This window comes from Chelonia mydas, chromosome 3, assembly GCF_015237465.2.
Source record: "Chelonia mydas isolate rCheMyd1 chromosome 3, rCheMyd1.pri.v2, whole genome shotgun sequence".
NCBI lineage: Eukaryota > Metazoa > Chordata > Testudines > Cheloniidae > Chelonia > Chelonia mydas.
Genome location: NC_057851.1, coordinates 43,030,547 through 43,046,210, shown reverse-complemented (window position 1 = coordinate 43,046,210; position 15,664 = coordinate 43,030,547). Strand labels below are relative to the sequence as shown.

General features: G+C 40.9%; 1 protein-coding gene across 14 annotated transcripts in view; it reads right to left on the bottom strand.

Moving 5' to 3' along the window:
- The window catches only part of MCPH1 (microcephalin 1), a 224,524-nt gene that overhangs the window by 173,823 nt on the left and 35,037 nt on the right, over window positions 1-15,664 (bottom strand). For all 14 annotated transcript variants that reach the window (XM_043542344.1, XM_043542355.1, XM_037894194.2 and 11 more), the window contains one exon: window positions 6,708-6,820. In XM_043542344.1, the coding sequence (XP_043398279.1) occupies window positions 6,708-6,820 (113 nt within the window). The remainder of the gene's footprint in view (window positions 1-6,707; window positions 6,821-15,664) is intronic.

The window sequence follows — 15,664 nt, the reverse complement described above, 5'->3', positions numbered from 1 at the left end:
GAGGACCCAGGGAGACTAAAGATTCCCCCCTTGTGCCAAAGCTATAAAAGGGGATGGAACAGAACAAAGGGGGCTGCAGTCATGAGAAATCCCCTAGTTACCACTGAGCTGGAACTAACAAGGACTGTACCAGGGAAAGGATTGGGTCCAGACTAGGAAGGAGTCTAGTCTGTGAAAGAAGCTTATTGGAACATCTCTGAGGGTGAGATTTACCTGTATTCAGTTTCTTAATGTATTAGGCTTAGACTTGCCTCCCCAACTGGCTTGTTGTTTAACTTAATAGTTTGTTGGTTTTCAGTTAATACACTACCACCACTATAGGAATTTGCTTTTTAAATATAAAAAATGAAATTTAAAAGCTGACATAAGTGCCAATGAAATTATTTAAAGCCACAGTTTGTGCGTGTCAACAGTTTCAGCTTTAAAAGTCAGTTTCTGTCTTTTTTGGAGTTTGCACCCCCATGAATATTAACATTTCTTCACCCATCCCCAACAATGGCAGCACACCTTGTGTTAAAAAGCTATCAGTCAAATGTTGCAGTTTGCACTGAGGCAAAACTGCCACTGATTTCAAAGCTAATGAATCTGCAGCTTCAAGCACCTTTTATGTTTTCTGTAATGAAGAAAGACACAACTATTTAAATAAGTCTAATATACAAAAGAAGTAAAATAAATCTTAACAGATTCTCTTCAACCTACAGTATGCATCCATAAAGAAGTGGTTAATTTAAATGTATAAAGACAAACATACAAACTAATTCACTTAATAAAAGTGTTATATTACTAATACAAAAAATTATGTCAATTGCTAATGAAATGGAAAAAGGAAATCTGTTGTTCAGAGAGATTTACAACGATCTTCAAGAGCTGTATGCATATAATTTAAAATGCAGTTCTGTAAACTAGACTGTTTCCGACATACAGAATTATGCCAGATATCAGTTAGCTTGCAAAGGATATTCATTTTCCAAAAGTTAAATATCCCAAATGGGAGGATCTCATCAGCAGTGGCTTTTCCTCTTGGTGATTTTCATGCCAAAAAGGGGAACAGATTCAGTTTTATACTGACTCATCAATAAGGCAGCTGCAGCCCACTGAATTGCTTTGGTTTTCTGGCATGATAATGACAACCTCAAAATAACAATTAGGTACCCAACAACAGTAACTAAACTTTCAGTTGTTTGCCATAGAAGCTATATTTTACCTTTGTGCAAGCCTCCACTGATATCGGTGTGAGTTCTACTGTAAATTAAGGATACTAATGTAGCCTGTAAGTTTATATTTATGGTCCAGGAGACAAAGTAAGGAATTTGCCCCTTCTGTAGAAGGTGTAAGACACCCTGGGATAGATGGTAAAAAAGCAAACAAGTGTATTAATATCTGAAAGTGGTAAACAGTGGTAAGATGATTGTATACAGGAATTTTGCTGGGAATGGGATACTGTATAGACCAGTGATTCTCAACCAGGGCTCCGGGGCCTCCTAGGGGGCCACAAGCAGGTTTGAGGGAGGCCACCAAGCAGGGCCAGCATTAAACTCCCTGGGGCCCAGGCAGAAAGCTGAAAGCCCACCGCATGGGGCTGAAGTCCAGGGCCCGGAGCCCCACCACCCAGGGCTGCAGCCAAAGCCTGAGCAATGTAGTTTAGCAGGGGCGCCTCTGGCACACAGCCCCAAGCAACTGCCCTGCTTGCTACCCTTTAATGCTGGCCTTGGCTTTTATATGCAGAAAACCAGTTACTGTGGCACAGGTGGGCCGGGGAGTTTTTATAGCATGTTGGAGAGTGGGGGCGGGGGGGTGGACTCAAAAAGAAAAAGGTTGAGAACCCCTGCTATAGACTATACCTATAAATTTCAGAAATACTATAGATTCACAGATAAGGCCAGAAGGATCCACTGAGATCATCTAGTCCCGCGGTTCTCAACCCGTGGCCCAATTAACACACAGCTACGGCCCAACTGTGTGCAAAAGACCACTGGGCTGCACGGTGGGGACTGGGTTCGTGGCTGCCCTGCACAGCGAGGTCCAGGCTGCCCAGCCCGCCGGGGGTCTGGGATTGGGACTGCTGGCATCCAGGGCCGCCACCCAGCCCTACAGGGTCTGGGGTTGGGGCTACTCTTGTGCGTTTAGCCATGCAGCAGCCAAGCCATCAGGTGCAGCACTGCCAAGTTTGGGTGCAAAGGAGTGCTGTGGTTCTGAAACAGTAGATCCATCCAGAGTGGCAGTGGCAATGGGGTGGCCACAGAGAGGTCCAGCAGCATGCCGAACCAGTGTTGATGAGGCCAAACCGGGGCTATTAGGATAACCTTCGCCTTGTCCTGTTTGACCTTCACAAGGAACTTATGGATTAATGGCACCATTGGGAAGGCGTACATTAGAGCCCACAACTATGGGAGCAAAAAGGCGTCTGATAGGGAGCCCCATCAATCCCCCGAATCGAGAAGAATATGTAGTACTTTCTGTTCTGCCAGGACGTGAACAAGTCCACCCAGGGAGTTTCCCATCTTCGGAAGATCACACTGACCATCTCCGGTTGGAGAGATCACTCGTGGCGAGATGAGAAGGTCGTGCTGAGGCAATCTGCCACCATGTTCCTGGCTCCGGGGAAGTGTGCAGCCATGAGATGAATGGCATGCTGCTCACAGAAATCTCAGACAGAGAGCTTCTTGATGAAGAGCTGACGACCGGACTCTGCCTTACCTGCTGATGTAAAATATTGTGGCCTTGTCCATCAGGACCTGCACCACCTTGCCCTTCAGGTAAGGCAGAAAAGCCTGGCAGGCCAAACGATTGTCTTGGGACCAACAGCCTTGAGTGCTAAGATTGCTCTGGTGGGCCCCCCAGTCAAGGTCCAAGGCACTGGAAACCACAATCAGCGACAGGGCCACAAAGGGTGATGGGGCTGAGTTCCTGGCTTCAATCTGCGGGTCTGTCCCAGGAAATGCAGTCCTCCATCCAGGACCCCCCCTTTGATGGGAGTGGGCTCTTCTTGGAGCAAATGGCTGCGAGGCTGCATGGACTCAAGGACACTCAAGCTACCCTCCACTCACTAGGTTTGCATACACTACAATCAGCGAGGAGACAGTTCAGGCCACCCCCATCTTCTAGGCCTTGGCCTCCCCGGCAGGGCTTCTCTAAGAAAAGAGATGAAGTCATGGCATTCAGCTGTCACTGTTGCCCCCTACTTCCCGTTCATCTGTCCAGCTGAGCTCCTCAAAACACCAAGGGGATCAGAGCACTAGTTTTGAGGGTGCGCTCAAGGATGGCGCCCAAGCATGCCTCAGAATCCAGCACCCTAGTCATTCCTCAGCCACCTTTGGGTCTGCTTGGTTGCGAGTAACCTCAGACTGCTGGGTGCTTGACATAATATCTCTGGGCAACACCCTGTAATTTTTGGCCTTCCCTCCTTTCCATGTCCTCTTCAGGGACACTTCCCACGAGCAACTCCTCATTTAAGAAGTGGAAAACCACCTATGGCTGGAAGCGGAGGAGGTCCCTCGGGATATGAGGGGAAAAGGGTTCTACTCCCGCTATTTCTTAATTCAGAAATGAAAGGGGGCCAAAGACCCATTTTTGAAATGCTGCCAAATCGGCCGCATCCCAGGCCATCCGGAGGGAGCTCCTCGCCACAGCGGTATCCTCCTCCAAAATGGTGGCAAACCTCTGGCCCAGGTCCTCAGGCAGGGAGTCTTTAAACTTGTTTAGGGAGTCCCACAAAATTAAAGTTGTGTCTGCCCAGTGGGGCTTGATGGCTAGACACTCTAAACTGAAGGCTGACCATCGAATAAACTTTCCTTCTGAAAAGGTCCAACCTCTTGCCATCTTTATTTTTGGGAGTGGAACTCGTCTGCCCCTTTCATTGGCCACAGAACCAGCGATCCCGGGGGCAGGTAGGTATACAAATATTCAAACCCTTTAGCAGGCACAAAATATTTCTTTTAGGCCCACTTGGAAGTTGGGGGGATAGAGGATGGGGTTTGCCAGAGGGCCTTGGCTATCTTTAGAACCCCTTTGTGCACAGGATATGTGACCTGTGAGGGGGTTGATGCTGTAAGCACATTGAATAGGTTGTCCAATTGCTCCACCATTTCCTCCACCTCCAAACCCAAATTCAAGGCCATCCTTCACAGCATTGCTTGGTGCTCCTTGAAGTCATCGGGTGAGCTAGCCCGCCCAGGCCCTGCAACTGCCTCATCTGGCAACAATTGTACCACTGGGGAAGAGGCTGGGACTGCCTCCTTTGCAGTGGACACCTGCTGCTCTCCCACAGTGTCAGAGTCTGCTCCGCTCACCGATCCCCGTACCATGGTTGCTTCTCTGAAGCGGCAAGGGAAGACTGCTGCCAGGATCTGCATGGGGGAGGCATGATTATATTGTTATTTTGACAAATAAAATACGCAGAACTTTGAAATATTGTGTGCAGAATTTTAAGATTTATTGGCACAGAATTCCTCCAGGAGTATAGGGAGTGCAGCAGTCAAGTCTGAAGGACCTGGTGTATCTGTGGCAGCCAGACCGTCTTTAGATGATCAAAGCTCTACTGATGATGGGTCCAGACCAGCACTCAGACTGAATGAGCCAACGCCTATCCTCTTGCTTTCGTACCAAGGTGACTGATTGATCTTTCTTTTTACGTGCTTTACCTTCTAATCTGGGAGTCTTCACTGGAGCCAGTTCTTTAAGGTCAAAATGTAACGTCCCACCCGACCTAAAGTGGCTTGGGGGGGGAAGCACGTTTCTTATGGACAGTCCTCAAAGAGGATCTGTCCTTATGCCCATGAGAGTGCCCTCTAGTCTCATGGGGAGCCCTAGAAGACTCTTGGGGCTTAGATGTTGGCACATACTTGGTGGGCGCTGTTGGTCAGTTGAGGCTGTATAGGGAGGTCTCCCTGACCCGGATCAGAGAGGGGCCTCGCAGCCTTCTCCATCAGGTGCTTTCATAGGTGAAGCTCTCAGGCTTCTCGAGTGCTGGGTGGGAAGGAGCAACAGATACTGCACTTTGCAGAGATCTACATCTCACCTAGACAGTACAGGCATCATTGATGTTCAACACTAATGGAGAAAGAGAGAGGGCTGGAGACACAATTCTTCAATCCCAGTTAATATAGTGACAACCTTTTCGCTTGTGAGAATGTATTAAAATCAATTATCATTCAAAATACTTCTTATGGGAGTCCTGATTCTAAACAAACTTTTGAAGGAAAATTAACTATAGATTATATTGTTTCCCAGACTGTTTTTTACAGGTTAAATAATAACTTGAGCAGATCACATTTCAAAATGAGTATCTGTAACTACAGTAGCAAGATCAAACACAGCCTTATACAACTGGAATTCTGCAGAACCACTCTTGGGTTCAATTAGACTGGAAGCAATAGCAATTTATGAGCTTTTGAAAGAGCCTTTGAATTTGTATTGTGATGAGATGGATTCTGCTATACTGCTTGCATATTGCATTATGTAATATGCTTAATACTAAGCAAGCAAAAAAAAGTTAGGATAAACAAGGATCCCAAAATAGATAAGAGCAAGGAGATAAAATTGGAACTATTGTATACACTTGTGGTAGTAAATAATTTACACAGACTAAAGATGAATAAATCAGTGACAACAAATCTGATACAAAATCTCAATCACTGCTATTGTAAGTAGTCCTAACAAAGATTGAATGGTGATATTTTCTGGGGGTGCAATACAGTGTCATATTTTTGTGGCAAACCATGAAATTGTTCTGACTAAATTCTTCAAAATAGTGGACCAGAAATCTTCAAATATAGCAACAGCTGCGATTTCAGCAAGTCTGTTCTCTTTCTTTTTAAAGAGAATCTGTCTGTGAACAGTTAAAAGAATCAAGTAGCATAAAGGCAGGAAATAAAGTCATAATTTCAACCCAAAGCAACCATTGGTCTATCTAGTCCAGCAAGTTGCTACCAAGAGTGGCATTTAATTTGGAAGCTCTCTAATAATTGCACCTACTTAATATTTCAATGTAGAAGGAAAATAGGTCTTTTGATCAGCAGATCTCTGAAATTCTTTAGACAGACATTCATTGAAACACATGAGCTAGCTTTCTATCCTACTTTAGCTGATTTATACTTCATCTCTCTGTATTCTCTCTGGGTGATTTTGTCTGCAAGAAACTTCAGCCATCTTTATCTTCATTCTTCCATTTGGTACATAGTGTGTTAATTTACTTTTACCAGTTATATTTGCTGCTAATCAATTTTACATTTACCAAGAACAAGGTTTTTAAAAAGTGAAAAACTAGAAGGATTAAGTGACAGTAGTTCTATAGTGATGCTTCATCTTCCAAGTTTTACATTCAAGTCCTGCTTGAACCATAAATTGTTTAGTACTATACATCACATAGAAGTGAAACCCACTTTGTTTAAATGGATGCTTCACAATACAACTGCTAAAAATATCACAATTAGTAGTTCTCTGATAAAGAGAAACTTAAGGCATGTTTCCAAGTCATATTCTAATACACTGACAATCATATGATGTAGTTCATACATAGCCAAGCCTCACTAGAGTAGGCTGTCTAGGCCTTCCTATTCAATATTCACCCAAAATATAAACAAAAAAAATGACAGAAAATTCAATAGATCATTTTGCATTGCATACTGAGGAAAGTTATCTTTTAAAGGTGTTAAAATTATATATTACATATAAAAAATGGTCTTGCCATTGTGTCTACGAAGACTGACCTTTTTGATTCTCCCAGTTTTCTTTGATTCCCCACTGGGCTTATTCTTCTTTTCATTAAAAACTTCACAAGAGCCATCTGTAGCCTCACATACTGAAGTTTCATTTTCAATACCTAAAAACCAAGTGCATTACAAGTTTAGAACCTTGCAGGGAAAGCAAGGTGCAATCTGGTAAAAAAAATTCTAAAAAAAGGTTTTGGAAAGCTTTTCACCCAAGTACCACCAAATATGATTGAAACCTTTTCAAAATATAATTGCATATTAACATTTGTCGTGTTTACTTTTCTATTTCACTGAAACTATGACAGTGCATTTACCCTTCTATGTCTCTGGTTTAGCCTCACAATTTCTAGTCTCATGCACAGTGGCACAATGATACAGTATCTAAATTTTCAAAACACACAAAGGCATTTTTATTTAGAAAAGTATTCAGAATTTCTTTGTATCCACACAAAGCCTAAATATGGGGATTATAAAGCACAGGTGTTTGAATTTTTCCTTATATGTCAATGTACATTAGCCTACTTAAAATAAATTGGCGGTCTCAGACCTATTTTCAAATCATACCCCCAAACGCAATTGGCACCTTGTCATCAGGAATAGGACTAAATGGGCATGGAGCCTAGCTACTACTCTAAATATGGCCCTCCAGAAGAAGATAGCACATTGATAGGGAGGCTGCCAAAAGGAACCATGCACTGTCATTGCCTGTGCTGTATCTGTTCTGTGATTTAATAACTTTCAGTCTCCAGGGCTGTCAAAACCACTTTTGAGAAGATAATTTGCCTGATTAAGATATTTACTCTTTGATCAATCTTTTGATAAATGCAGGTTTAATTACTGAAGATTTAACTAGGTCATTATTGCCAATTTAGTTTACTAGAGTCTAGTCTAGGCCATTGCACAATTTTTCATTTCAAAATGTTAATGTCTTGTTAAAGAAAGTTTAGTGCCCCAGGTATTCGAAATTCAACTCCCCCCAAATAAGCTGATTTTCTATTTGTTTTAGGGGATAAAATACAAAAGTGTACTAAATCAATATTCATGAATATAACTGCATTTAAAACTTGACCAAGCAAAATGAATCGTATAAATGATTTTTTTAAAAAAAATCTTCATTAGTAAAATCTAAAACTTTCAAATTCGCTATCAAGCATTTTAAAAAATGACTTCTTAAAAGGACAAAAATATGGCAAATAATTTAAGAACAAAAAAAGTGTCATTTATCCATTATTACTGTTTAAATTTTTTCAGTTTTAATCTAGTTAAGTGTTCTACCATTTCTTCTATTTAATGTGTGTGCCTTACTATTTTAATTTTATCATCTAAGTTATGAGTAAGTTTCACTTGGTTTTAGAGTGTCACATTCTGGTTCTCATAGAACAGAAAAAAGCTGATAAGTTTTAATTCCAACACTGCAGAGTAATATTTACATAATGATATTTCTCACTAATTCATGAAGGCATATACCTTAATATTACATTTCAGGTAAAATCCTTTCATATGGAAGAGCTAAAATTGGGATTTAATTTAAATTAAAGTGTCCTTTTAAATGCAGAGTAGCAATTACATAGCTTTAGCATTATTGGTTTATTATATATATATATATATATATAATTTGAATTACATTTGTGCCTATGGGCCCCAATCATAGACCAGGATTCCATCAGGCAAGGAACAAGGTCAGCTCCCAGACTGCTGCACTGGGCAGCAGAGCATGGGGAGGAGGTGACCAGCCCTCTGTGAAGAAAAAAGTAGTTCGGGACTATTTAGAAAAGCTGGACGAGCACAAGTCTATGGGGCCGGATGGGCTGCACCCGAGAGTGCTAAAGGAGTTTGCGGATATGATTGCAAAGCCATTCGCCATTATCTTTGAAAACTCATGGCAATCGGGGGAGGTCCCGGACGACTGGAAAAAGGCTAATGTAGTGCCCATCTTTAAAAAAGGGAAGGAGGAGGATCCGGGGAACTACAGGCCACTCAGCCTCACCTCACTCCCTGGAAAAATCATGGAACAGGTCCTAAAGGAATCAATTCTGAAGCACTTAGAGGAGAGGAATGTGATCAGGAACAGTCAGCATGGATTCACCAAGGGCAAGTCATGCCTGACTAATCTAATTGCCTTCTATGACGAGATAACTGGCTTTGTGGATGAGGGGAAAGCAGTGGACGTGTTGTTCCTTGACTTTAGCAAAGCTTTTGACACAGTCTCCCACAGTATTCTTGCCAGCAAGTTATAGACGTATGGGCTGGATGAATGGACGATAAGGTGGATAGAAAGCTGGCTAGATTGTCGGGCTCCACGGGTAGTGATCATTGGCTCCATGTCTAGTTGGCAGCCGGTATCAAGTGGAGTGCTCCAAAAGTCGGTCCTCGGGCCGGTTTTATTAAAGATCTTCATTAATGATCTGGAGGATGGTGTGGATTGCACCCTCAGCAAGTTTTCAGATGACACTAAACTGGGAGGAGAGGTAGATACACTGGAGGGTAGGGATAGGATACAGAGGGCCCTAGACAAATAAGAGGATTGGGGCCAAAAGAAATCTGATGAGGTTCAACAAGGACAAGTGCAGAATCCTGCACTTAGGACGGAAGAATCCCATACACCGCTACGGACTAGGGACCGAATGGCTAGGCAGCAGTCCTGCAGAAAAGGACCTAGGGCTTACAGTGGACGAAAAGCTGGATAGGAGTCAACAGTGTGCCCTTGTTGCGAAGGCCAATGGCATTTTGGGATGTATAAGTAGGGGCATTGCCAGCAGATCGAGGGACGTGATCGTTCCCCTCTATTCGACATTGGTGAGGCCTCATCTGGAGTACTGTGTCCAGTTTGGGGCCCCACACTACAAGAAGGATGTGGAAAAATTGGAAAGAGTCCAGCGGAGGGCAACAAAAAGGATTAGGGGACTGGAACACATGACTTATGAGGAGAGGCTGAGGAAACTGGGATTGTTTAGTCTGCGGAAGAGAAGAATGAGGGGGGATTTGATAGCTGCTTTCAACTACTTGAAAGGGGGTTCCAAAGAGGATGGATTAGACCGTTCTCAGTGGTAGCTGATGACAGAACAAGGAGTAATGGTCTCAAGTTGCAGTGGGGGAGGTTTAGGTTGGATATTAGGAAAAACTTTTTCACTAGGAGGGTGGTGAAACACTGGAATGCGTTACCTAGGGAGGTGGTGGAATCTCCATCCTTAGATATTTTTAAGGTCAGGCTTGACAAAGCCCTGGCTGGGATGATTTAGTTGGGGATTGGTCCTGCTTTGAGCAGGGGGTTGGACTAGACCTCCTGAGGTCCCTTCCAACCCTGATATTCTGTGATTCTATGTATAGAAAACTATAAAACTAGTGCTGTTGGTTGGTTGCATTTAACTCACACAATTAACTCAAAAAAATTAATCACCATTTAAAAAATTAATCGCGATTAAGCGCCCTGTGAAACAATAGAATACCGATTGAAATTTATTAAACATTTGTGGATGTTTTTCTACATTGTCAAATGTATGGATTTCTATTACAACACAAAAAGAAAAGGAATACTAGTGGTGCTTTAGAGACTAACCAATTTATTAGTCTTTAAGGTGCCACTAGTACTCCTTTTCTTTTTGCAAATACAGACTAACACGGTTGCTACTCTGAAACCTACTACAACACAGAACACAAAAAAAGTGTACAGTTCTCACTTATTAATTTTTATTACAAATATTTGGACTGTAAAATGATAAACAGAAGAAACAGTATTTTTCAATTCACCTCATATAAGTACTGTAGTGAAATCTCTTTATTGTGAAAGTGTAACTTACAAATGTAAATTTTGTTTGTTACATAACTGCACTCAAAAACAAAACAATGTAAAACTTTAGAGCCTACAAAAGTCCACTCAGTTCTGCTTCTTGTTCAGCCACTCGCAAAGACAAACAAGCTTGTTTACATTTACGGGAGATACTGCTGCCTGCTTCTTATTTACGTCACCTGAGAATGAGAACAGGCGTTTGCATGGCACTTTTGTAGCCGGCGTTGCAAGGTATTTACATGCCAGATATGCTAAACATTCGTATGCCCCTTCATGCTTCGGCCACCATTCCAGGGGACATGCATCCATGCCGACGATGCTCGTTAAAAAAAATATGCAATAAAATTTGTGACGGAACTCCTTGAGGGGAGAATTGTATGTCTCCTGTTCTGTTTTACCCGCACTCTGCCATATATTTCCTGTTATAGCAGTCTCGGATGATGACCCAGTACATATTGTTCATTTTAAGAACATTTTCACAGCAGATTTGACAAAATACAAAGAAGGTACCAATGTGAGATTTCTAAAAATAGCTACAGCACTCAAGCCAAGGTTTAAGAATTTGAAGTGCCTTCCAAAATCTGAGAGGGATGGGGTGTGGAGCATGCTTTCAGAAGTCTTAAAAGAGTAACACTACGATGAGGAAACTACAGAACCCAAACCACCAAAAAAAAGAAAAATCAACCTGCTGGTGGCATCTGACTCAGATGATGAAAATGAACATACGTCGGTCTGTTCTACTTTGGATCATTACCAAGCAAAACTCGTCATCAGCATGGACGCATGTCCTCTGGAATGGTAGCTGAAGCATGAAGGAACACATGAATCATTAGAGCACCTGGCATGTAAATATCTTGTGATACCGGCTACAACAGTGCCATGCAATCTCCTGTTCTCACTTTCAGGTGACACTGTAAACAAAAAGCGGGCAACATTATCTCCTGCAAATTGTAACCAAACATTTGTCTGAGCAATTGGCTGAAGCAGGACTGAGTAGACTTGTAGGCTCTAAAGTTTTACATTGTTTTATTTTTGAATACAGGCTTTTTTGTACCTAATTCTACATATGTAAGTTCAACTTTCATGATAAAGAGATTGCACTACAATATGTGTATTAGATGAACTGAAAAATACTATTTCTTTTGTTTTTTACTGTGAAAATATTTGTAATAAGAATATAAAGTGAGCACTGTACATTTTGTATTCTGTGCTGTAACTGAAATCAATAGATTTGAAAATGTAGAAAACATCAAAAATATTTAAATAAATGTTATTCTATTATTGTTTAATCGCGTGATTAATTTTTGAGAGATTAATAGCGATTAATTTTTTAATCGCTTGACAATCCTATATAAAACATTTATTTACAAGTAGAGGATTAAAAACGTTAAGAAATATAATATGTAGCTGTGGGACGGGGTATCTCTACCTCGCACTGGCCCACCTGGGATTGACAACACATTGTGGGCTGAAGAGGCCATGACCCTTGACCCTGCTGAGCATGCTCTAGCTGGAAGAAGGATATAAAAGGTAGCAGCCCAGCCCAGGCTGGACTGACTGAGGACGAGTGTGGACATATGCTGCAGGCTCCTGCCAGAGAACTGCTGGAGCTCCAGACTGCCAAGGCTGAAGACACGGCATCTGAGCTGGAACTCCCCTCAGCTAGAGAGGAACAGAGCGACAGGAGGTCACTACCTCCAAAGGAACTTATGGAGCCGGAAGCAAGGGTAGGAGGCAGCCCAGGGAATACGAAGATTGAAATGGGAAACAAGCCTGACTGGGTTTCATAAGGTCCTGGGTCGGAATCTGGTGGGGTAGGGTGAGCCAGGAGCCCCCTATCCTGCCCCACATTTACCGCTGGGTGCAGGCACGTGTAGGGTGGACATGACTGCCCAAGGGCAGCTCCAAGGACTCTGGGCACTAAGCCACACTGCCCTGGGAGCAATGGTGGCCCTATGGACTCTGGCCACTAGGCCAAGCTGCCCTAAAGACAGAACACCCTAGTTACTCTTGCCATTTGAGCCATAGCTACTCCTTTAAATTGTCTGCCTCAACCTGACACCCCGTGACAAGCTGTAATATAACCACACACACACACACACACACACCCAGCCTTAAAGTGTCTGTGTCTTTACAGAGGTGGAAAAATTAAGGTAAAGAAATTAAGGCTAGCATTTTCAAATTTGTATGTCTCAAATATCAGCAGTGCTGAACACCCAGGATGAAAGCCTGGCCCAACTGAAATCTGTGGCAAAACTCCTGTTGACTTCAAGAGAGTCCAGGTGTCACCCCGCCCCACCCCCAGAGCTCCCATCCAAAAAAATGGGACTAAAGTTGCCCATTGTCACCACAAGCAAATAGCAGCGATGAAGAGATTTCAGGACTCCTGATTCTTCAGCCTTGTGCTCCATCCACAAGACTATAGGGGACCAGAGCAATTTACAGTTTTTGCCACGTAAGAGAATGTACTGTTTCTATATTCACTATAAAGCATCTTAAAAAAAAAAAAAAAAAAAAAAATCACTCAAGTCCCAAGTTTGTAATTCAGAAAGACTAAAAAGAATATGAATGAATCCTATGTTTAAGTGTCATCTGAACAATTGAAGAATGTTTAATCTTTCTTAAAATCTATTAATGTTCCATTCCTTGCCTCACCTATCATTTATTGCTGGGGTTTTTAGGTAAGTAGCTATAGGAATTAAATAGATCTGGGCAAGTGTTATTCTAGACCACAGTACAACACCAAATTATCTAATCGCTATCCCTATCAAAAAATAAATCACAACCAGACTGATGGAAATTGTATTACTATAAAATGTATAGTTTAATTAAGTAAGTTTTACATCCATTAGGCTTCCCTTATCTCATGGTATATTAACTGTCACTGAAAATAGTGTATACTGCTGCATCTCCATTAAACTCTTATTCACAGATGAGGAAACCACCGATTCTCTCCCTTGTGTTCAGTGCAAATGTCACTGATCACAAAGCACTGTAAGATGTTAACCATAGCTTTTCTTATTCCTGCACAGCTCAGGAAGAGACACGGACAACAGTGGGAACAGAGCCTTATAAAAGTGAACTGCTTAGGAAATTGTGCACAGTTTGCAAAGTCAGATCAGGGGACCTGAATTGTCAGACCCCAGATTTCACTTGCATGTAATGCCCGTGCACTCACATCTATGGTTTGCACAAATGGTTTGCACATAAAAATTTTATCAACTGCTCACACAAGTCTTGATGGTGGAAAATAACATGCACAGACAAAGGCAGAATTGAGGATCCATTGCAAATAAGTATCCTCTCATTGAAGTCAATGGGAATTTTGCCAATAACCAAAGGAAAGAAATATTTGGGGTCAAATCTTTTTTTCTCTAAGTTTCAAACTCTAGCATAAGTGTATCCAGAGCAAAAAAAAATTTTTTCAAGGGACAAATCTTTTATGCAGAAAGCAGATCAGTTCTGTCATCATGGATATTGGATTACTTTTTGTCTACATGTTTCAGGAGAAAGGTCAAAGATTTATTTTATCAGAGATTTTTTTCAGCATTTTAAAAAACACAGCAGTTTCCTCTCTGCTAGCTCTAATTAATATTTGCATATAACACTTTCAAACAATTACCTGACATAGGAACAAAAATAAAAGTTAACAACAAATTTTTACTATTTCAACATAAACAGTAACAAATAAATTCTCTTGCATTAGAAGGGAATTCACAATCAATCCAAAATAAAATGAAGGCTTTATTTACAAAACATCAATATTTAATAACCACGCTGATTCAGTCTGAAAATTCACCACATTAACTACTCTAAAAGTTTAAGTGGGACTTGTGTTTCACATAACTTTATATTTAAACAAATTCAAATCTTATTCTTTTTATTATTGCTTCTTCCCTTTCAAATGATTTTAAACAAGGGCTCCCCAAACTCAGGCTCTATTTGATCCTGCAGTGAAGTCACAAGGTTGAACATGTGACATCAGAAGCACAACCAAAGAAAACAGTAACAATTGTAAATGTCAGATAACATCATTAGATCAAGCAAACTTGAGTAATGAAAGTTCTTAACCAAAAAACAGATTTTCAAACAGCAGCAGGAGGCAGAAAAATATAAAGGCTCAGTAAATTGATTGTATTTTCAAGTTTGCCAAAGTCTGAAAGGTCTTCTTTGGGAATTAAAGCAGAGTATCCCCAAAGACATGCTCATTTTTGTATCTGGAGCTAGAATTTATAAGTTAATCAAAGCAATTGATGTAAATATCTAACTTTAAAACCACACAAATGGAAGAAGCACCTTTGAGGTCCTTATGCTTATCTTGTAAAAAGAACAAAGGAAAGGTATTAATTTGATGACCGTTTTCTAAGCTTGGGTACCTGGCACAAAAAACAGATCTCCATAATCGTTTAGGTTTAAACTTGCAACAAAAGCTATTTTTTTTAAGCTATACAATTGTGGGGTACTCCAGACCTAAAAATATTGGTACTTCTTTTATTAATTAAGCCAAACCAGTAGCCTGAGGTGTAGAGATACCATACATACAGCTATATTTAAGGTTCTCTATGAATCATGAAAAAAGCCCAAGTTGACAATCAGCTATGTTTGCTGTGCACTAAAACTTTGCATGAAGTTTTTAATAATAAAATTTAGATATTCTAGCACTCTTTTACAAAAGTCTAACTAAATTTACAAAATGAAATTAACCTTATATGAAAAAGTTTTCCCATATTCAAAAGTCAAAAATATCAAATTTTAAAAATAGTGTACCCACAACAGGCAGTAATTTTTTGCAGGGAAATTCCTATGGTATCGTATCATACTAGTATATTCTAATACCAGAATGATTCTAGTAATTTTTAAACCAGCTTAAATGATTATCCAATAATAAAAAAATCTGATGACTGTTAAAAATTAAGCTTGCAACATAGTGAAAAACAAATTCTAAGTTGAATCCATCCATCCATATATCTCTTGGACTCACTCCTTCACTTCCATCCACACCGATGGCATGAGTTACAGGAATGCAAGTTTTCAACTTATATTTTTATGGGCATCTCCCCCTGCTGATTTACACCATAATTTTATTTAAAGGGAGTTTTTCCACTGGTGGATTAAAAGGAATATACACTCCAAATTAAGTACTATATAATATGGACAATTTGTAAAA